We start from the raw sequence: 24,102 nt of genomic DNA, 5'->3' as shown, positions 1-24,102 counted from the left end.
CGCCTCATGTGACCTTACGTCACAATGCAGTATCCAGTCCTACTCTACTCAAATCAACAAGAAACATGAAAATGGTTTCTTGCCTTCCGTAGACGCTTAGAAAACCCTGCAGGGAAAGATGTACACGCGATGCGTTGGAAAACTCAGACCGCTGCTAGCTGACTGGGAGAACGTAAGCTTGCAAAATGCCTTTTTTTGCATGTGTAATTTTTCAAAAACGAACGAAAGACCAGCCAAATGAAACAAAGGGCAGTGTTAAGAACACGTAAACAAACCTGCATGCGCAATTTGGAGCTGTTTTGATAATGTTTGATTTAGCCAGAAAGTCCAGTGGCCGTTCTTTCCCGCCGGTCTTCAATTATGCACTAACCTGGTGTGTCAATGATGTTAACGTTTGTATCTTTCCAATTAACATAAGTTGCTGCTGACTGAAAGAAAAGCAGTGTAGAAAAAAATCATGAAACATCGCTAAAAATCAAAGACAGAACCTCTGTAATATATGTATGTACATGTAATATATTGATTACAGAAGATTTCCTACCTGAATGGTAATTCCTCTCTGTCTTTCTAAATCCATAAAATCCATAGTGGCTCCTACATTGTCCTTCCCTCGCACCTGATCAGATAAAAATCAATTGTCAACTATAAATAACAGTGAGTTTGTAATTTACATAATAAGTAAGTTAGAGTTAGGATTTTGAGTTCACGTTTTGAGTTAGAGTAAAGTTTTAGAGCTAGAGTTACAGACATGGCCCAACTCTAAGAACTTTTAAGCACTTATTACAGTACACTGTAACATAAACATAACATAAAATAATTCAGAAACCTACACTGTACATAGTGCTACATATTAAATAGATGGTGTTGCCCTTACACTATACAATAAATACTGATGTAGTTATGTATATGAAATGATTCATATATGAACTGCGGATGTATATGAGAGTGATAAATGATCGTCGCAGTGAATTTCCAATCTAAGCAATTGGAATAAAGAAGCCTGAAAAAAAATTCAGGGCTTCAACGGGATTCGCACCCGTGACCTCCGCAATACCGGGGCGATGCTCTACCAACTGAGCTATTGAAGCCACACATTGCGAGCGAGCCCTGAATTTTTTTCAGGCTTCTTTATTTCACTTGCTTAAATTGGAAATTCACTATGACGATCATTTATCACTCTCACAATAAATACTTACATGCACTATTAAATAATGAAGGCTTTAGGGGAGGGGGGGGGGGGGGAGGAAAAAAGTAAAGGAGGAGGTGGGAGGGGATGGCAGGCTTACCAGAATCCAACAGTAAAACCATACTAACTGGAAGTCCTGCTATTCAGGCTTAAAAAATATTCAGTACTAACTGGAACTCAATGTTGAATTTAAAACTCGAACTCAGACTCATAAAACAAACAATACCTGTCAAGTAAGATTTGCCAAAAGCAGACAGTTTTGTTTAGCTGTTACAGTCAACTCTCGCCTTGCGGACACCCCGCTATTGTGGCACTCGCTATTATGGACAAAATCCAGATCCCCGACGAATAAGGTTTGACTGGAAATGACTCCCGCTACTACGGACTCTCGCTATTACGGACACTAAACGATGCCCCGAGCGTGTCCGCTTTAACGAGAGTTGACTGTAATTTTATTTAGTAGCTGGCTACTGTACAAACCTCATGCATGTGGCTGATTCTTCCAGTGTAAAACAACAATCTCTCAGTAAGAGTAGTTTTGCCTGAGTCAATATGGGCAGAGACACCAATGTTTCTAATTTTTGATACATTCTTCTGTAAAAATGTAGATAAATAAATAGATTATTTAATTATTAACAAATAAACAACTAACGAATGAATGGACAAACAAACAAACAAAATTAAATTAAATAAACAAATAAATACAATCCACATATGAAATATTTCCATTAATATGTGTTCCACTTGTCGCAATTGGGGATGTTTGGTAATATTATTTGTGTATTCCCACATTGATTTTTTTCCTCTTGAGAACTCTCCACTTGGCCAAGGAATCTATGTCTAAATTAATAACAATCATTTGACTTAAAGCTGATATCCAGTCCGTACTCCGCAGACTCGAGGTTTGTTTTCATTTTTGTTTTGAATTCGTTGAACGTTACACTTCGGTGACAGCATACATGAAACAAACTGGAATTCATCTTTAACAAATTATAATCTATACTTGGCAGATCAAAATATACATGGATTGATATTTTGCCCATGGACAAGATTATCAATCTGCCCTGGTAACAACCATTAAAGATGAATTCCAGTTCGTACTGCGCAATCTCAGCTGCAATGTTTATGTGAGCCCACACGAAAGAATGTTTACAAGCAAAACTAAAAATTCCGCAACAAACTTACCTTTTTCTTCATAATTAACGCCAGATATCCTTGCAGAACAAATAATAACGAGTAGAGGAACCTTGACGCTATTTCAAACCGACGTTTCAGCTCATGTATGCTGTCACCGAAGTGTAACATCTCAACGAATTCAAAACAAAAACAAAAACAAACCCCGAGTCTGCGCAGTACGGACTGGAAATCAGCTTTAACACTGTCTATCAACCATAAACCATCACCATGTCTCACACAGAGCTGACAAATAACTTTTTGACGTGTGACTAGACGATCGATTTTCATCGTTGGGAAAGCTATAATACTTAAGTTATACACAAGCTTAACATAAACAGCATCAGTCTTCACAAGACATTTTCATGAATTTCCGAACACTTACCGTGGTTCCAGACGACAGCAACCGACACGCAACAACTTGAGTCTACAAACAAATAAACCATCCTTGTTCAGATCCAGGGTAAATTAAACTCCAGAAAAAGAGCAAAAAATCCAAAATCATGAAACACTACAATCGAGCATTTTCTCACGTTAAATTCCTTGATTCAGGACTCACGTCTCCTAACAGCTAATTTTTACCATGTCGAGTTAAGTCTCCCCTGCAGGCAGTTTTCGCTTTCGTCAATACATGTATCTTACTCCTTGATCGATTTGCCTAGTTATCTGACAGCACGATTGTCTTTTTAAGCTTGACTCTTCAATTTTATGACTCTAATTTTACGGAATTTCCACGATCGATCAGCATAGCACGAAATTTTCGTGCTAAATATTTCCGCTGCTCGCCGTAGGCAAAATTCAACAAGAACTAACTTCCACAAGAAAAACAAAGTAAAAAGAACACGCAATTTAAATCTTACATTGCAAGTAAGTAGGCGAAGTCCACTTCGTTGAATCAGTAGCCTTGTTATACCCATTTTTCACGTTAAAACATTACAGTCGGTATAGCAGAACAACTCTTCGTATGATTTTTACCAGGCGCACGTGAGCCGGCACGCGCATGACATGAAGGAACTGCTGATCATTTTCATACAGGCTCAGTGTCGAAAAGCATACGAGTTGGAACGCGGCCCGGATCACCGGACCGTCGGACTTGGTGTTTTCCTCTCGCATGATAGCGGCCAAATCTCTCGCGACGATTCGCTAGCATTTTTTTTGCTCTTTTTTTTTTACAGCAATATGTTTACATATTTCCTGTATTTAGTTTTACGTATTTCCGATATTTCGTAAGATTATTACCATGGGTTACCATATAAATTTAAACTAAACACTCCATTCTACCTGAAGAAAACTGGTTTGGCCAACCCCCCCCCGGGGGGGGGGTACTCCCGCTTGTAAATGACGGGGATGATCGAAGGATTTTTTGGGGTTTGAAATTTTCGATTCTGGGATTTTTTTGGGGTTGGAAAATTTGGCAAATATTTTTTAGGTGACTTGATTTAAATAGGGGATTTTTGGGGGGTATTTAAAACGAATTTAAGTGCCTTGCCGCGGCCTTGGCGTATTTATGGTATGATGAATAAACAAACACGAGCGTTAAAATTTGTATGGTTTTCTTTGTGTTATATTACTGCCCCTCCTGGCAATTTAGGGGTAATTTGACAAGGGATTTCTTGGGAGGGGGGGGGGGGAGTTATTTTTGGTCCAGGGATTTTTTGGAGTAATGTCGGAAGACTTAGGGAATTTTTGGGGGTCCTGAGTTTTGCCTTCATTCGATCATCCCCGTCATTTACAAGCCGGAGTACCCCCCCCCCCCCCTGGGGGGGCAGCTGAAATATAGTACATAACAAATTTCAAAATTCTACGTTGTATCAGTCTCTGCTTTTTAATAAAGATATGGTCAACACGGCGTCAAGTTGAATTTAGTGTAGTCCGGGATCATGTGCAGCTGGCGGTTTCGCTTGCTCGCGCGCCCTTGTCGCTCGCAATTACTCACAACAAAACCGCCAGCTACGCAAGCTTGTTCTTACTAATTTTCGCGATTTTACGCGCAAAAATTACATTGCGCGAAATTTAAACACAAGAAATAAATACCTTAAAGATTCTCACATGCATGTTTGGAACTGCAGCTATCTGCCCTTGAAAATATTTTCTCGTTTTGTTTTCGATAAGCGCCCTTCCTCTACTCCTCTACTAACTGTTTTCTTAAGCTTCGGCCAAAACCTCTTAAGTACAGTCACCAGAGTTTCCGTTTGCAGGCTCCTTGTAGTCACATTGAGCTGAACCTGTGTCTATTTCAAGTACAGTTGAACCCCGGTTACTCAAACTCTGAAGGGAAAAGAAAAACAGTTCGACGGGGTTCCGAGTTAACCAAGTAAACATGACTGAAAGTGGGTCCAAGGGAAATGGAAGTTAGTTCGAGTTAGCGGGGTTGTTCAAGTTATCCGAGTTCGAGTCACCGGGTTTCTACTGTAGTTCCTAATTATGCACCAGTCAATTCCACGAGCCCTACTTGCTCTTTTCTCTGATTTTTTACCGCCCTCCCTTTTGGTAGCCTGCTCATCATAGGCTTGAAACAGTTTTTATAAAACTTGCGCGGTGAAAAGCGCAGTCTGATTTTAATTTGGATTGGCCGGGCGTTATTTCCTCAGCAGACTTCCCACGTGACTTCTTTATGAAAGACAGATGACATCCTAAGCTAAAATTCAATTACACATCCTCTAGGGACTCCCAGGGAGGGGTAGGTCTATCTTCCCTTGTTTCCAACAAAAAATAAAACAAACATTTTTCTTGAGTTTCCGTGTTCCCGAAAAGCATTTCTTCGATTTTGGTGTTCCCCTTACCCTAAGATATGCTCTTGTGCTCGTGTTCCCAATTTTATTTCCCTTATGCACCTATGAATGTTAAGCCCGAGGGGGGGGGGGGGGGGGTCGGGGAAAGGGGTGGGGATTTTGACATTTTCTATAAAAAAATGTCAAATTCCCCACCCCCGGGACAAAAGAATTGGTCAAAATCCCCATGAAAGGTGGTCAGATGTCCTTCAAACCTTCTATAAATGACCAAAATCCGTACCCTGGGGCCATCACGTACGATCAAAATCCCTACCCTGGGGACCTACCTCACGATCAAATTCCCGTGGTTAGCCCGAACCCCCCCCCCCCCCCCCTCGGGCTTAACATTGATAGGTGCATTATGTGCCCATGTTTCTAAAAGGTTAATGGCTATATTTCCTTGCTCCTGGAAACCCCTGGGAGGGCCTCATCCTCTGGTGAAACCGCGAGCACTGAGTCACTTGCTGAAAGGTTTGATCTCGGAATCACCCTACGGACAAAAAAACGTTCATTGTCTAAGATAAGCTTCTTTCCGCGCTCTTTTCCACCCCCTCCCCCTAAAAATGGCAAAGCAAAGAAGACCAGTCTTCACTCGTTCCAAAACTTTTATTTACAAAACATAACAAAACTCAGTGTTGCCCTATTCTTCATTGTTAAATTACAACGAGCGGTGCATTTTAAAGTTTCTTACTAACAAACTTCATTATTTAACACTAATCTATTTACAATTCTTTATAAACCTTATAATTATTTACACAAATTTTACCATTGAATAAAAAAAACGTTTTCTTTTATGACTCATACAATGTTCATTACGAACAGGTCAATTCTACTTATACTTCTAATGTTTTTTTCTAACTATTTAGATAGTGAGTTTACAACCTGGTCTGTGCTGTTGAACAAGAGTTCTTAGAGATTTCTTACTTTCCTCACTGATAGGATTATCCCACAGGACTAGTGAAGTCAGTTTACAATTTGAATGTTTGAGTGCTTTGCATAGACTGGTAACACAGGTATCAGTGATTTGATTATGACTCAGATAAAGTGTGGTTACTTTACAGCTTGAATGCTGTAATGCTTCACACAACCTGGCAACACCGGTATCAGTGATCTTATTATAAATCAGATTAAGTGTGGTTACCTTACAGCTTGAATGCTGTAATGCTTCACAGGGCTCAAAATAACGGCCGGTCAGCGGACAATGTCCGGCCAAGATGACAATTTGTCCGGACAAACGTTCGATTTGCCGGTCATTTTGACCGGCCATGCGCCAGACCCCAAAAAATTGTTATGCCAATGTATAAGGTTAATTCTAACAACTTATTTAACCTTTACTCGTGGAGCGATTTAATACACAGTATCAGAGCAACCTCTACGTTAAAACCACAGGTAACTCCGAAGTCTTACGTTTAATTTCCAATCTGAAATACATGAAGTATAAATGTCATTCCAATTCTGAAAATATGATACATCTTTTTTTGATCTGTGCAGTTCTGTTCACTGAGAGAGGTCAGTATTAAAATTTAGTATAATGCGAAACTTCAGCGAAAAGAACGTGCACGAAAAAACGTCCAAAGCCTGGTGACAAGGTATTTCATTCGAGTGCGAAAGAGGGAAAACAACGTGACAGATGTTTGCAATTTGTCTCAGTTAATTGACCTGTCGCTATCATATCTTACAAGGGTACTAAGAAACTAAGTAGAAAAAAAATGGCAGGCAAAACGGTGGAGATGGCGGGTCCTTTTCTATCACGCGTACAAAGACGATTTGACGAAATGCAAAAGTGACTACTATTTTGAATATTTTGACCAGTCAAAAACGACACGTGACCGAGCTAAACTGGGTCTGGACGGTCAACATGACCGGCAACTATCCAAAAATTATTTTGAGCCCTGCTTCACACAACCTGGCAACATCGGTATCAGTGATCTCATTATAAATCAGATTAAGTGTGGTTACCTTACAGCTTGAATGCTGTAATGCTTTACACAACCTGGTAACACCGGTATCAGTGATCTGATTTTGACTCAGATCTAGTGTGGTAATTTTACAGCTTGGATGCTGTAATGCTTCACACAACCTGGTAACACCGGTATCAGTGATCTGATTTTGACTCAGATCTAGTGTGGTAACTTTACAGCTTGGATGCTGTAATGCTTCACACAACCTGGTAACACCGGTATCAGCGATCTGATTACCACTCAGATTTAGTGTTGTTACTTTACAGCTTGGATGCTGTAATGCTTCACACAACCTGGTAACACCGGTATCAGTGATCTGATTACCCATCAGATTTAGTGTGGTCACTTTACAGCTTGAATGCTGTAATGCTTCACACAACCTGGTAACACCGGTATCAGCGATCTGAATACCACTCAGTTTTAGTGTTGTTACTTTACAGCTTGGATGCTGTAATGCTTCACACAACCTGGCAACACCGGTATCAGTGATGTCATTTCCACGCAGATCTAGTGTGGTCACTTTACAGCTTGGATGCTGCAATGCTTCACACAGTCTGATAATAACGGTATCACTGAAATGATTAAAAGCCATCCATAGTAACAGTTTGGTAATGGCACAGTGTTTTTTCTCCAGTGATTCACAAATTTGTTTTATTCCAGACAGTGTTAGAGCTGAAAAAGAGATCCACAAACTATTTACACTACAGGACTGTTCAGACCGGCGTTCACGTTGTGCTGTGGCAGCATCCTCTTCATTCAGTTCACTAATTACATCTAACAAAAATGAAACTGCAATACAGTCCAAATCATTTAAACGCTTAAAACTCATTTGGCCATCCTGATCAGAGTGATAGTGATGGGGATATTTCTTTATGACATTTTTAGCAAATTCCTTGTGTTGATATTCGCTGAGTAACTTTGCTTTCAGGAGAAGGGGTTCTCTTGTGATTGAAATACTTTCTAGTAATCTTTCCATTAGTTTGTCACTTCTTTTCTTTGACAAAATTCCAGCAATAAACAGCATAACCATTTCAGATACAGTTTCTTTCGGAATTTCATTTCTCATTACAAACCAACGAGCAGCCAAGAACTCTTGAATGGTCAGGTGAGTAAAACTTAACTGTTTTGTGGTTTCAAAAGCGGATTTCCTGAAAGGAGGACCACAATGAAGAAGACCGCTACCTTTCAGTTTTTCGATTTCTTCGGCTTTAAACTTTTCTTTCATGTCCCTTTCATCAAAAATGGGCCTTTGCTGCAGAAGTAGTTGAGCTGCTAACTCTGATAGTTTATCCAATGTGCTTTCAATGTCGTCTGAAGCCTTGTGTTCCTCAGGAATTTCTTTCGACTTATATTCTGACTCGGCATTATGTTTTAGTTCAAAAATGTTGACAACGTCAGAATAAATGTCAGTTGCTGACATGGGAAGATCAGTGCTCTTGGATTCTTGAAGAGTATATTCCAAATAGAAACACATCAGAAAACAAAGGACTGGAATATGAGCAAAGCTAACAAGATTCTCATTGTTCATGACATGTTCAAGTACAGTGTTCTTCATGGTTTCGTTCTTTCTAAAATACTTTTCAATGTACTCTTTCACCTGTTCCGGTGAAAATCCCGTAATTTCTACATACCGGTCAAAGTGAATTCCTCCCATTTTGTCGGATTCGTCGGGTCTTGATGTGATCATAACAACAGACTCTCTCATCATCCTGCCTTTGATGAGTTTGGCACACAGTGCAGCTACCGGCATTTCCTCACTAGCATTGTTTGGATATTGTTCTTCCGAGTTTCCAGCGATGTAATCTCGTTGTGAATACTCGTCATACCCATCCAAGATAATCAAAACCTCCTCAGGGTGATTAACAAGGTATTCAAACAACGAGTTATCAATGTTTGATGATTTTTCATCCAATGTTGAAGAGCGGTTTAGAAGCTCTTGAAAAGATAACAGGTCATTACCAAGCAAATTCAGTTGACGGAATGTCAACAAGTACGCAAACTTGATATCTGGGTTCTGCAAATTTGCTTGTGATTGAAAAAGTTTATCATCAGCCCAATCCCGAACAAGCTTTTGACTAAACAGAGTCTTTCCAATCCCTGCTTTTCCAGTGACAAGAATAGATTTGGGATTAGGCTCACCATCAGTTCTGCAAATGAATACCTCTTCACAGTTTTTGACCCGGGTTCCACTGACTTGCCCATAATAATCCAGCAATTCACCTCTTGCTGATGTCATGTCATTCTTATAGAGAGCCTTTCTACCATGCTGTATCAGAAGATTAGTGAATATATCATCTGTTCTTGGGTTAGAAATGGTTGGGGAGGCCATCAGTTTGGGCTGGAACTCTGTTTGGCTTTTAATAGATGCTTTCAGAGCACTTGTGTAGGCACTCACAGCTGAAAAAAAAAAGAAAAAAAGAAATATTTTGTGAAGGGTTGCGATACGTAGAGCTGAAGAGATGACTCAATCAAATAAAGCGCAACCTCTGCTAATGTAAAATATGCCTGCTTTAACTGCTTAAACTGGTCCACAAGTGATTTCCCAATATAATTTTGTGCTTTGGGACCAATAATTGTTGCTGGTTATAGCAAATCATTTTATATCCCATGGTAGTAGCTTTCAGCCAAAAACATTATAATTATTGTTGGATCACTGAGTAAATTTGCTCAGGTGGTACCTTTTCTGGGAAACTATCAAGACTTGTGAAAGTGGAGTGTTCACTTTAGTGTTAAAAGTAATTCTCGTTTGCTTTGGTTTTTCATTGCTACAGCCACTCTCTCAGCCATCAGAAGTAAAACCAAAACCAATAATGCCGTCTACATGTATTTGCCTCGACTTAAGTTTTCATTGAATCACTGGATTGTCAACTTCCAATTAAAAACTGCTCTAATGCCCTACTCTTAAGCGATTCTCACTTGTGTCAAAAGTAATTTGCGCTTGCTTTTTTCTTGCATAAGCAGGCTTACTGACTAGCTGAAAAATCTTGCACCACCTTCTCAACCAATCAGAAGTAAAACCACAACCAATCATGACACACTCAGTATGTTTTCCTACTTTTAGTGCTGGCTAAATGTATTTGCTTTGTGTTTTGATTGGTTCACTGGATTGTCTGGATCCTTTGTAATGGGACAGAGTAGCTACCGGTACTTAAATTTTGGCTTTACAATGCAGTTAATTAAAAACTGCTCTATGAACCAATGAAATTCACTAAAAACTTCACCCTTTTATACTCTCAAATGGTACTCTAATTAAATTACTACATTCTGGAGAAGCCCCATCAGCTTTGGCTAGTTTTAATGCAGGTCCTATGTTGATTCCTTGGGAAAGAGGAAAACCAAAGAACCTGGAGGAAAACCCTCAGAGCAACAACAAACTCGATCCACATATGGCACCTGGCCAGAATTGAGCCTGGGCCACACTGGTGAAAAGCGAGCGCTCTCACCACTGCGCTATCCCTCTAACTCCCAAAAGAAGAGTCTGAGTATTTTCTTCAACATTAGTTTTACTGCAACACTGAGCAGCTGTTGTCATCATGTCTCAGTCCCAAGATTGAAACACATCTTCTCCTTACTGATCACCTTATATTTTGTGCGACATCAGCAAGGAAAGAGCATCGACATGGTGAGAACTTAGTTTCAATTGTCAACAACTGAATTCAGAAAAACAATATACTTCTTTTTGCTTTATATACCAGTCTAGATTGTCCTAATATATTAGGACAACTGTGACGTCACGGAGCTATTGTTATCGACCAAGATGGCGGCCATTTGTACAGATCGCCAAGAACAAAAGAAATCCTTTGTTTCCAGTCTCCAAAGAGTGTTAATCCGGGACTTTTTTGGCGTAACAGAGACAGGAAGCGTCGGCGGCCATTTTGAGTGTTCACTCGTTTGCGTTCTTCAAGTATCTTGACAGAAAACCGCGATTTATGACGTCATTTTCCTGTTCGTTATTCAAGGTATGTAAAATCTAACCTTTATTTTTGGCATTTACCCATTTTTTACTCAGCTGGTAGTATTTTTTTTCGATTGAAGTGTTGTTAATGTGTCTTCATGCAAAAGTCTGAGGTAGTAAACACCCCTGATTTTTAGTAAACTCTTTTTGAAAATGTGCCAGTCTTAACGTAAATATATCCAGGCGACTGTATTTGTATGAAACATCGACCATTTACGCGTTAACAGCTGTTGTTCAGCAACAATTACGGAAATGACAGGGAATTATTTTGAGTATTGATAAAGGATATAGGAAACTTTCATGTTGCACAAATTGACCGGGTTGTAAACCTCATCTGCGGGGCATGCAACTGTATGTAAGAATTTCATCAGACAATTTGGCACTGGAAGGACTTGAAACGACCATAGGAAAAAGGAGTAGGCTGTATTATTTAGCTTATTTGGTCCATTCTTAAAAACTTCCACTTGTGTAAATTATATGGGTCTTTATATACCATGGCAAGTTCAAATGTGAACCAAATTGAACTTTGAAGAATGCAAACGAGATCAAGCACTCTTAAATTCTCACTTGTAAAACACCAATTTGCTTGTTGAGATATTCTTACAATGTTTATCTTTGGCCACTTATGGAAAGACATCACTCTTGAAAGGTTCATAGAATAATTTATTTCAAAATCCCCTTAACCACTTCCAAAACAACCATGGTCAGTCACTAAGAGTATTGAAAGTGGGATAAGCAACAGTCTTATCTGTTTATGGACCACTAGGCTCGAACATGCATTATACAGACTTGACTATCAGCTGTTCTGCCCTATCATCCTCCAAAATAAATATTGTTAAATTCTAATGTAGATGTATTTTATTTTTCGCAGGTCTGGCAGTTGCTAAATGGCAAAAAATTAAAGTACATGTTCACTTAATGTAACATGAGAATAAATTTGATTTTTTCCTCTCAATCTGACTGATAGTTTTATGTTTTGTACAAGTTTCTGGGTAATGATCATTTCCAGCCCACACCTCTTTGCATTTGTGTACCTTAGAAGGTTGAGTGTGTTGATTTGCAAAATATTTTTGTTTTACATTTGTTTTGGTAGATCTGTAAATGGATTCAAAGTACTATATTGTACCTCGTCAAGATAACCTTAGTACAACACAGCCAGATGCTGGACTTCGCATTGAACGTCCAGGTTCGAGCCCGGGCTAGTTTATTTACTGCTGGGGTAACTCGGCTTCGATGGACTAGCATTCCATTCTGGGGAGTAAAAACACGCCTAGTCGCTAAATGCTACAGATCAGAAACCGGGATAAGCTCCAGTAGTATGGGCCACCTTTAACTTGGGTCAGAGCACACCTTACAGTCTTCACCTTACCTTGGAACACAACAAGCCATCCAAGCAATTTGTTATCTATAGCATATTGACTGCATGTAGTTGGGGGTTGGGGGTAATATAAGACATGCCAAAAAAAAAACAATACTCACAATTTTTTAGTGCATAATTATTTCAATGTTCACCAAATAGCACTCAGTTGATGTTGTAAAAAAGAAAGAAATCAGTGTATTGATACACTCATGATGAGCTATTGTATTGGATAAATATTTTCCCTTTATGCAAGACAATGTGTACAAAGAGAAAGTAACTTTTGTGGAAAACGGAGTACATGCATTAAACACTGCATTTGCAAATGTATGGCCATATCTGTGCACCCTACTCTGCCTACTGAACATTTACATTTTGAAAAAGCTACAAATAATCACTTTTTAAACAGATTCATCATTTATTTTATCATTTTAGTTACCAATGCAATGAGCCACAAATGCCAGAGAAAGGTTCGATTTTAAGTTCAAAGATAAATGTACCCGGGAACTTCGTTAAGCTGACATGAGTGGGAAAATAAATTAACACGAGTATAGAGCAATTTATTGTCGGACGTGCAAGATGTTTGATCCAATGGCAAACCAATACAAATCTGTTATTGATACGGAACGAAAATATTTCACCTTTTTCAGTAAAACAAATCCTGCAGCTGTAGTGGGAAATACGGGACAATATTACTTACCCGATTATTTGATTGCATTTCAATGATTGAAACAGTTTGATGTCCGAAATGGACTATCGATTGATCGGCGTGTGGTAGTTTTCTTGATGCTCCTCGCCCTCACGGGCAATGCTTAGTGTGATAATGTAGACTCGAGCACTGGCATTTTTGAAAGATTTCTTACAGAGAAAAAATGTATATTTGTATTCTGCAAATATACGTCAAGAATGCGGCATTATAACTCGGGAAACCAGCGCTAAGTTCTGCGTTCATCGCCATTTTGAAAATCGAGGCTTGTTTTGATACACGATCCGCGAATCAAAAGGCGGTTTCTGATTGGTCAAGAGACAAGTTGGCCGTGTCCTAATATATTAGGACAATCTGGACTGTATACCATATGTAAATTCTAGTCACATCCCCTAGCTAATAAATGCACCACTAGCAATTTTGCACCTCAAATAGGAAATTAACACAGGCAAAAAAAACACAAACAAAAAAAAAAACAGGTTATCTCCGCCCAGACCTTAATTAAGGGGGCTTGACTGAATTTTTATTAGCGGTAACACTGCTCAAGTTTGGGAATCAACTATGTTGCCATTAACAATGCTATTCAAAAATTATCACCAGAGCTGTATTACATAAAGACCAAAATTTGTCATGACTGGTGTTAATAATAGTTAATTCCCAAACAACATAGTTACATAATGTAATTCCCAAATTTGAGAGCAGCATTGCCCCTAAAAATCCATTCAAGCCACCTTCAGAGTTATTAGTTTATTAATCTACATGTACACATGTATGTTTTTAAATCATACACTGACCTTCTAACGTTGGCCTTTTTTCAGTATTGCTCATGAAGTCTTCTAGCTTTCTATTGAGCTCATCTAATTTGTCCTTGATGCTCGCCTCATCCTTCACCCACTGTCTAAGAAGATCTCGGTAGTGTTCCTCAAAATCAGGGTCCATACATTCTTTTTCAAGGTCGTTAATAGCATCTTGGTAGTTTGCACCTCCCAGTCGCACCAAGGTGACTCTGATGTCATTCCAGTAGACACCAAATGTTGCATCATCAACTGAAGCTTCAGTTGCATGACCGTAAACTGTGTTCCTGTGGAACTTGATGCGAGCAATGTCAGCCTCTGGGGTTACGTCTGTTACCAGAGGAAGGTTATCCCAGCCAGTGGCAGGAGGAACCAGGCTGCAAATATTCCTCAGAAGAAGAACAAGTAGGGTGGTGTCGAAGTCCCTTGATGAAACTGAAGATTTGATGGCAGGATACAGTTTGCCCCATTGTGACGGATTTAGGACTTTCTTCTTTCGAAGTGATTGTAGTTTAGCATGAACTGCAGGATCAGACAAAACTGTGTGAAGGCTTCCAGGTGGACGTACCCTATCAAAGGTCTCCCTTAGAACCTGTGATCCAACATCAACCAGAAGGCGACACAACCGTGCGTAATTGGTTGTTTCTTTAGTGGAAGGAAAGGATGATGCTGCAGAAGCCATGAAGACAATGTTCTCTAAAAGAAAAAAAAATTGAAGAAAAATTAATAACTTAAAGGGCTGGTTTCACAAGCAATGCAAATGCAAGGTTCTAGGCAAATGCAAGCACAAATGAAAAGAAAAACATAGCAAAAATTACAATTCAAACTGAAATGCAAATACAAATGGAAGCACAAGGAATGGAGAATTGTCCATATTTTCTTGCACTTCACTTGTGCTTGCATAAATTTGCACTTGCTTCACATCTGAACATTACTAAACAAAAATGAAAACACAAACACAAGCAAGCAAAGTAAGACTTGTCTGCCACCTTGGAAAATGCTTAAACTTTGTCTGCGTATCTTACATGAAAGTTCCTTGCCTCCGCATTGTATGTGAAACATCACTTTCATTTGTACTTGCATTTGCGTCGCACTTCTGGCTTGTAAACCGGGCTACAGACCAGAGTTCTCATTTACCCACAGGTGTGCGTAATTTACACACAAAATTCTTAAAGGACGCAAGCTTTTTCGTACCTATGCGTGGGATCGACGCACGCATAGGGCATAGGGCGTCTGATAATTAATTTTATTACCTGATATTACACACGACAGTGTGATTCTGCATAAGCAATCACAAATTACAGAATTCATAATAAAACCCAGCACAATTCTATAGATGCGTGGGATCAACACACGACAGTCAAGGCTTCTGATAATTTATTACCTGATATTACACACCGGCCAGTGTGATTTTGCATAAGCAATCTCAAATTACAGAATTTATAATAAGACCCAGCACAATTCGAAGAAATTACACATTAAATTAATAATTGCTTTATTCAAAAGTTTACCTTGGCCATTACATTATTGGAAGGTGGTCAGTTTATCATGAAAACAATGTAGAAAAAATAAACCTCCACTCTGGAAGTTCCAAAATTATTTTGCATACTCCCAGCCCCTCTTGAAAAACCATATTAATTCCATCACTAAAAAAGTTCTAAAGAACAAATTATTTATGGAAAGAGGAATAGTTAACTGTTTAGTTAATGCTACAGTGCAGTTTCACTTTCACGTCGCCTTACCGCCGAAATACTGTTTAGTATCACTACTGGCATTGCAAACCATTACACCTTCAAAAACGACAACATTGATTAAAAAGCACTGTCTTGCAAAAGCAAAACACTATTTACCTGACAGTAAAGTGCCTTCCTGTGGGAACAAAAAGTAGTTACAGATGCCGGTTACTTCCGCCGCACCTTAGCAGCGGCTAAATACAGGGATGGCACCAACCTGTAATTGGATGATAAAAATAGTATTAAGTCAAAAAGCTTATGCTTGACTCGGAGTGACACTTTTTATTTCACTTGAAGGTTTCGTGAATCGTGTATTGTTTTGTGTATTTATTTTTAGCTTAGACCACTCGTGTTTCTCTTGTATTGTTGTTGAGTTACCGTAATTGCCAAAAGGTTCGACTGAAATTTGTAGAGCTCAGTATTACTATAGAAACGCCATTTGTCACCTAATGTATTGTAAGTGAGTGAGTATGCCAATATTTTTATGTCAATTATTTCAAGGGGGCAGTAGAACATGAGTACTAATGAGGTGTCTGCTGCTCTTGTCTCTTGTGTTCTGCCTCATTGAACCACCTGTCTGCATTGTAGTCTTTGCGTGGGTTGTGTCAAAAACTTTATAAGCATTTTTAGGGCGCTTGGGATCAATTTGCGCTTTGCACTTGCAATAACTATATTGTAATATTCATGAGGGTACCAAAGGGGGGTTCGTGATCCCGTTTCACGCACAAGTTTTAACCAAATTCACGTGTCACGTATACTTGAAACAGCAGAATTCACGGATCACGTTTCTTTTCTAACTATTTTTCACGCGTCACGGTTTAATTTTTGCCCTATTTTCACGCGTCACGGACTAATTTTTGCCCTTTTCACGTGTCACGCATAAACCCTTTGCCCCCCTCATTCATGTTTGGATTTTGCAGGAAAGCGAAATTATAAAGGCCTTGGCTTGTGTTAAACTGCCACAGATGACACAAACTTCGCTCTTACACATTTATACATGTATGCAATTTTAATTAACAATAGTTGCTAATTAAAATTATTTAAAAAGTAGTCAGGCGTGACATCTCTAGTGTGCAACACATGAAGATTCGTAAAATAACAGCAGACTTTGTTGGCTACATCTCTGAAACATCAAGAATTGGGTGGCCAGAATTTGAAGTAAGTTAAACACACATATAATATTTAATACTATAAGGAAGATAATTCCACAAACCACGCTTAATTATGCAAATATCTTGACAGCCTAAACTATAACTTAAGTTTGTGGGTGTGTGAAAGAATTTGGGTTCTTCCTATGAATAATTATACAGTGTGAATCAAATAAATATGCCGCAATTAGGTTGACTTCTCCTTATCCCAAAAAGATAAAACGGAACTCAAGGACGAACACCAAAATATTTCCGTCTTAGCCTTCCCAAATCCCCGCTGGGAAAGTTCCAAAACGTTTCTGGAAAAAAGAAATCGTAGACTGAAGTGTTCAGTTTACGCTACAGTGCAGAAAAACTGTCTGGTCGCACTACTGGCGCTGTAAACCATTACATCCTCGTAAAAGCAACAGAGACCAAAAGCCACAGACTAACAAAAGTAAAACACTAATTACCTGACAGTGAAGTGCCTTCCTTTGGGAATAAAACGTAGCTAAAGACGCTTGTTACTTCCGCCACACTTTCGCTGCCGCCATTTTTGTCAACACTGGAACTTAGTCTTCCCCAAAGAGGTAGCCTTCAAAGCTTGCACTGATTGGGCCATTTACACAGGCAACCCAGACTCCTACGCAGGAATACCTGTTTTCGGCCTTGTTTTACTTAACAATCTTTGAAGAAAGTTACCTAAAATTCGGCTAATACGGGTTCTCAGACAACCAACACTACAACTCAGTAAAACAGGTAATAGATCAAAGTAATCTCGAATGGAAATACACTCTTTTTTTTTTTTTTATAAGAATACAGTTTTACCGACCCAGGCTGAATATTCTTATTTTTCTGCCGATTTTAGGCTAAGCTATTCTTATGAACATTCTTAAAAATTACCGTTTCACATTTCCGTTTTAGCAAGTATTGGGTAATCAATTACAAGTGTTTGGTGTCCAGATCTGTATTGTGTTACATTGTGCACATGAACGATTACTTTTCGTTGCAGCCTGGCCGTTTTGGCTTTAAACATAGCATTCCTCACAGAGATAAAGTGACTAGGCATAAATAGATTGTGCTCGGCAACTTTTGAGCAACTTTTGGCTTTTTGAGCAACTTTTTGTAGTACCAGCAACCTAGGGCAACTTTTACTTTCCTTGGCAACTTTTGAGCAACAAATTGATTTAAAACCGATCGAAACCATAAAATGTCGTTTCATTTCGAAGGATTTTATTAAAACTGGTTTTATTCATTGCAAGATAGAACCTGCCGCCGGCCATCTTGGTATTTGCTGAAGTGAGTGTCACTTTTGGCATCGCAATCAGATAAAATTTCAGACGAGGAAAATGGAAAAAATTCAGACATTGACCCCATTGAGGTTGCCATAGACGCTAGGGCAAGTCTTAGTAAACCTGCCAGCGCTTCAATTTCTAGAAAATGCAAAATTCACGTCAAAACGACTCTAGAGAGCAAGCAACTTTTCTGAATTTTGGTGGCAACTTTTTGATATTTGAGCAACTTTAGAGCAACTTTTTGGTATATTGTGAAGCAACTTTTCCTAAATTTACTAGCACAATCCATTCATGCCTAAAAGTGACGGAAACGATAATACCTGATTTGGTTCAACTAAAAGCTATATTCTTTTCAAAATCTCAGCCTCGGGCTTATTCTTATAATATTCTTAAAAATTCGCAAATTTCAGCCTCGATATTCTTATAAACTAGATTCCTATAATAAAATAAAAAGAGTGTATAACTGCACTACTCCCCTCCTTGACTCGTCTGCGATTGAAACATTACTTCTGACCTCCCGGGGGGGGGGGGGGGTGGGGGTACTCCCATGTTAAAGGGACGGGGATGATTGTCGGAAATTTTGAAATGAACTCCTAAAAAAAAACAATCTGGGCGTGATTCAAGCTATTTTAGAACTCTAAAAGGTACCAAAATTCTGAAAAAAGAAGTTATATTTGTATTTTTTTTTCGTGTGTAACCCTAAACGAGACCCTGACGGCTAAAAACTATTGCCATTTTCCCCAGAACACCCTAAGCGAGAACCAAAATCCGAAATTTACATTCTAAGCGAGACGACGAGCATCCCCGTCCCTTTCATATTGGAGTCCCCCCCCCCCCCGGCTCTGACCTCCATCTGGTATCTAGAGCCGCATTTTGATGAGGGACATTCTTTGTAGGATTTCTATACCGCGATTACAAACATTTGTTCGTAATCTCAAGCTTTGTTCCGAATCTCAAACGGATTTACTGTATAATTTTTTATTCAGCATCATATCATTTTTTTAACATTAACTTTTTTATAGCGATTATAATTCATTTGTACACTTTTAGACCAACTATTTTTTGAATTAATAGTTTAGTATGATTACATGTAGTATTAGATTTTTATATTACTATTGATATTTAACACAGTTTTTAATATTATTAATTGTCACCTTTTTGTATTTTTTAATCATGTGTCCACAAATTAGTAAGGGATTCTTCCCTAGCTATGTGGTTTTGACCCTAATAAAGTTTTTCATTCGTCCACTTATTTCGAATTTAGCCTGCGTAGCTGGCGGGTTTGTTGCTTGTTTGTGCGCGCTTTAATTTAAACCCCAACAAATCCGCCAGCTACGTAGGCTAAACGGATAGAGTTTTCCACTGTTCTGGAGAGGTTAAGGTCGTTTCCCCCTTTGTTATAACTCTGACATTAGCTCTAGCGATTCCATCTGTCCCTGTTACAGTCAACTCTCGCCTTGCGGACACCTCGCTATTACGGGCAGGAGATGAAGTCCCAGCGAATAAGAATTTATGAAAATAAATCTCGCTACTACGGACTTTCTCTATTACGGACACTAAATGATGGTCCCAAAGGTGTCCGTTATAGAGGAGTTGGCTGTACTAGGCCTTCCACCACTCCCATTTTCCACTCCACCCTTTTCTTTTCTTTCTCGTCTGTTGCATCTACATCTTCCACTTGATCGTTTTCTTTTTCTGACTAACATTTATAAAATTTGCGCAGATCTAACAAAGATACTTCTTCCTCCACCGTTTTAAAAATTGACTCAACCTAGTGCTGAGGTACTTAAATCTTGCAGGCTTCTAAATTTAACATATCATCTCATCTGGCTGAACGAAATTGCCTGGTGATGTTTTGATCCGTGTGCAGATCAACTGCAGATGGTGTCAGCACTTCTTTTGTACGCCCCTAGCCAGGCTAGCCTGAGTATCAGCCTACCTAAGTATCCTGCCTTCCCCATCTCGTTTAGAAAAGTTTTATACTACTCAGACTAGAACGCTCCTGATGAGTGACTTAAAATGTCTTTCCCTGGTCACGCAACAAGTCACGGGAGGGAAAGGAGGAGGGGGGGGGGGGGAAGGTCTGTAGCCCCCCAAACAAAAATTTGGTAAAAGGGTTCTGCCCAGACAAGAACGCTCCTGACGAGTGACTTAAAATGTCTTTCCCTGGTCACGCAACAAGTCACGGGAGGGAAAGGAGGAGGGGGGGGGAGGTCTGTAGCCCCCCAAACAAAAATTTGGTAAAAGGGTTCTGCCCAGACAAGAACGCTCCTGACGAGTGCCTTAAAATGTCTTTCCCTGGTCACGCAACAAGTCACGGGAGAGAAAGTAGGAGGGGGAAGGTCTGTAGCCCCCCAAACAAAAATTTGGTAAAGGGTTCTGCCCAGACAAGAACGCTCCTGACGAGTGACTTAAAATGTCTTTTCCTGGTCACGCAACAAGTCACGGGAGAGAAAGTAGGAGGGGGAAGGTCTGTAGCCCCCAAACAAAAATTTGGTAAAGGGTTCTGCTCCCCCCCCCCCCCCCAAAAAAAGAAATATATATTTTAGTGCCAGAAGTACCAGTAGTTGGTTTATCAATGCACAAATCTACTAACTATGGGATCGTGTATTGCTGGATTGCATAACGTAAGGTTAAACTCTTCTCCCCAAAACGCTCCTAGGAGAGGTCCGCGGCATCATTTTCCGTATATTTTCTCCCCTTTAACTTTAAAGAACAACCTAAAAAGCACTATGAAACAGGAATCAGAAAAACCCGTGTGTAGCGCATGTATATATGACAAAAAATAAAACAAACCTATTGTTAATGGGCTGAAATACAACCATGAAACAGGATCGTCTAAATAGCCTAGTTATGTATTGTCACAACTCTATTTTGTTACTGAGAAATCCAGCTTCTAAAGGCAAGTTCTCTTAATATCGCTCCATCGTTTTCTTGCGATTGGGGCGATATAAAAACATTACACTTTCGATCGCTAACGTCTGCAGCGATTGGGGCGATCACGATCGCTTGGCCCGGGGGGGGTACTCCAAAAAGTTTTGTACGGGGAGGCTCCGCCCCAAGTTCTAACCCCTTACCCTTTTATATACCATTTTTGACAGAAATTGTACCCCTTTCGTATACCTTTAACTGAAAAAAGGTACCCCTTTCATATACCTAAGAGACATAACATGGCCTTAAAATAGGACGTTTTCTTGTCATTTTTATGTAGCGCTTAATAAATTAAAATAATACAGCCATAAATTGCGTCTGTTTGAAATATTTTAATTAAAGGCCCTTTTAAATAGCCAAATGACATATTTCCATACCCTTTCATATACTTAAACGCGTGAAATCCCTACCCTTTTATATACCTGACGCCTGGAAAAGGTACCCCTTTCGGGCGGAGCCTCCCCGTATAGGCCATTATAGGGAGTACCCCCCCCCGGGTCGCTTGGATCGCCCATGTTCATAGTTAATGGCAGAGGTCATTATTTATTTAAGCCTGGTTTTCACTAGCGACGCAAACACAAGCACATGGGTAACAGCTCTTATTTCACCGTGAAAACGGCTTCGACTGAAGCAAAAGCACAAGCATATTGCTTTTTGATGTTTGTGCTTGTGCTTGCGGCCAGCACAAGCACAAAAATCAAAATCTGTCCTTTTTGCAATTACAAGTGTTTGGTGTCCAGATCTGTATTGTGTTACATTGTGCACATGAACGATTACTTTTCGTTGCAGCCTTGCCGTTTTGGCTTTAAACATAGCATTCCTCACAGAGATAAAGTGACGGATACCATAATACCTGATTTTGTTTTAACTAAAAGCTATATTCTTTTCAAAATCTCAGCCTCGGGTTTATTCTTATAATATTCTTAAAAATTCGCAAATTTCAGCCTCGATATTCTTATAAACTAGATTCTTATAATAAAATAAAAAGAGTGTATAACTGCACTACTCCCCTCCTTGACTCGTCTGCGATTGAAACATTACTTCTGACCTAGCCTCCTGCAAGTTAAATGAGTGTAAACAATGAAATGTAAGAACGGAAAGAGTGTAAACCATATAGAAATAGTAAAGAGTGTAAGCCATGAAGATCCAAACATTCTCAGGAAACATTGGAAAATATTCTCAAGGATCCACGTTTTGCACCAAAGGACTGAAAGGGCTCCAAGCAATGGTTCTCCAGGCTCCTGCGACTCCAGGGACTCCAGTTTCACCTGCGCGTTCATTTTCATGCAAACCCAAGGAGTTGTTCTAAAAGCCGGAAACCCGGAAACCAAGGCCCGGAATCCTAAAGCCCGGAATGACTACATTTGTTTAGGAAATTAAGGCGCTAGATGAAAAACTATATAGTTGATTTTGACAAATTTCGCTATTTTTAGAGAATCAAGTAAAAACTTTGATTTTTGTAGCCACGTTTCGAGACATAATTCAACAAAGTTACGCGGGCTACGCATTGATGCAAAGCAAAGAAATGGCCCGGAGATTACGGGTGAGACCCAATGGGATGTGGACAAGACAATTACCTTAGGTGCATGGATTATCCACATGCATGGACGAAAAACGAAAAAATAATACTAAAAAGAAAAATAATACTAAATACAGATCCTGTTTCCATTACCATTGGATAGGACTTTTGTCTGTTATTTTGTCGCTTGTACCGTAAATGATCGATTAAGCGCCGCGGCGCTTATTTAATTTTCCCTGTTAAAGGTGCGGCGCTTATTCGATAGCAGCGCTTTTTTTTCAACTACCGGTAAAACACTGAGGGGAATATTGGGAGAATTAAGTTAGGCGTGTACTAGGTATGCACAATTTAATACCAAATTAATTTTGAATTAAATACTAGTTATGCAACGCTTTCGAGTGGTATACTATGGAATATCCCACGAGTCACTTGTATTTTCTCGGTATACACACGAGCCTTTAGGCGAGTGTGTATTCTAAGAAAATACAAGTGACGAGTGGGATATTCCATAGTATACCACGAGAAAGTGTTGTGTAACTATTTTATACCATGCCATAGAAAATACGCTTACTAAATTTCGTCGAGAATACAGTCGCAGCGCACTATGGGAAGGTTGGGTTGAATACCGTCGAATATACAACGGCTTTCCTGTATTCTGATTGGCTGTATTTTCTATGGCATGGTATAACACAGTTTCTCAGTGTCTTTGTAAAAGTATTGCCCTTCAAAATACAAGAGGTGACATGAACAAAGCTTTACAGTCTCTTTGTAAATACCGTAGCGGCGCTTAATCGATTATTCGCAATAAAAAATATGAAAAATTTTCCTCTTCAAACTGTTTTTTTCCTTCATGCACCTCAGCAAACATTTTTTTTTTGAAATGCAAACTATAATTTTTATACAAATCGTGTTTGAAAGCAATTTATTTTGTCTTTTCCGGCCCTGCATACATTTTTTCAATATTTTTAATGCCCTCCCCCCCTCCCCCTCCAGGAAAATAATGACCCGTCCCTTAGTTCCAATTCTAATACGCTGAGGATCTTTTCTTTAGTCACGAAATCGAAATAATAGGATCGCATCTCCAGTTTGGACAGTTTGAAAGAGTTCATGACGCGATGTTTTACTCGAATAAGCGCCGCCCTCTAAAACCAGCACAACAAAGCAACTCTAAAACAAACTTGGACATTTCTCTCCATCAGAAAGCGATGTTTTGCAGTTCAATGTGATTGTTTTACCGCTCGTCCATTTGTTTTCTACGCAACATTCTTACAATACCTAGTTCTGTAAATGTTGTGAAGGCCGCAGGCCCGTGGCTGGTTTTTGCCCGGGTAGGTTCGTTTTCTCTTAAGACGGACCAAAGAGCTGTAGATCGAACAATTGCTCATTAATGTTGTCTTTATTCATGTTACCAGTAGCACACAAAATGCTATCAGTGGGTTAAAAATCAGCTTTTTGAAGAGTTGTAGTCCTGGTCAACTGGCCCGTAAGGACCACTTTTCGGGAATCCAGGAACATGCCTTGGGGAAGTTTTGCTAAAGACCCTCGAAAACGCCTTTTCCTTTACTTTTTGACAATTTAACGTCACATACCATTG

At 39.4% G+C, this 24,102-nt stretch overlaps 2 protein-coding genes and 1 long non-coding RNA gene across 8 annotated transcripts in view; 1 reads left to right on the top strand and 2 right to left on the bottom strand.

The window, feature by feature from the left end:
• Positions 1–4,429, bottom strand: part of LOC144663745 (elongation factor G, mitochondrial-like) — a 49,690-nt gene extending 45,261 nt beyond the window's left edge. Inside the window, exons 1-5 of one of the 6 annotated variants that reach the window (XM_078524795.1) lie at positions 4,394–4,429; positions 2,745–2,786; positions 1,667–1,780; positions 542–616; positions 371–428 (exon numbers count right to left, since the gene is read on the bottom strand). In XM_078524795.1, the coding sequence (XP_078380921.1) occupies positions 371–428; positions 542–616; positions 1,667–1,780; positions 2,745–2,786; positions 4,394–4,414 (310 nt within the window). In that variant the 5' untranslated portion in view covers positions 4,415–4,429. Of the gene's footprint in view, positions 1–370; positions 429–541; positions 617–1,666; positions 1,781–2,744; positions 2,787–3,219; positions 3,608–4,393 lie in introns of those variants that run through there. The other 5 variants (XM_078524796.1, XM_078524797.1, XM_078524798.1 and 2 more) reach the window with 5 other exon arrangements.
• A 1,292-nt stretch (positions 4,430–5,721) lies between these two features.
• Positions 5,722–17,320, bottom strand: LOC144663695 (uncharacterized). The gene is made up of 5 exons (XM_078524723.1): positions 17,237–17,320; positions 15,754–15,853; positions 13,904–14,599; positions 7,037–9,488; positions 5,722–6,218 (listed from the first exon to the last, which is right to left on the bottom strand). The coding sequence occupies exons 3-5, from the start codon at positions 14,583–14,585 to the stop codon at positions 5,993–5,995; spliced, it is 3,360 nt and encodes a 1,119-aa protein (XP_078380849.1). The 5' UTR covers positions 14,586–14,599; positions 15,754–15,853; positions 17,237–17,320; the 3' UTR covers positions 5,722–5,992.
• On the top strand, positions 10,792–12,001 carry LOC144663802 (uncharacterized). The gene is made up of 2 exons (XR_013572670.1): positions 10,792–11,050; positions 11,918–12,001. It is a non-coding gene; the product is annotated as an uncharacterized LOC144663802 (long non-coding RNA).
• Positions 17,321–24,102: the final 6,782 nt, after the last annotated feature.

The sequence above is a fragment of the Oculina patagonica genome, chromosome 8, assembly GCF_052425735.1.
Source record: "Oculina patagonica isolate OP01 chromosome 8, crgOcupat, whole genome shotgun sequence".
In the NCBI taxonomy this organism is placed as follows: Eukaryota; Metazoa; Cnidaria; class Anthozoa; order Scleractinia; family Oculinidae; genus Oculina; species Oculina patagonica.
This window is presented reverse-complemented; position numbering and strand designations above follow the sequence as displayed.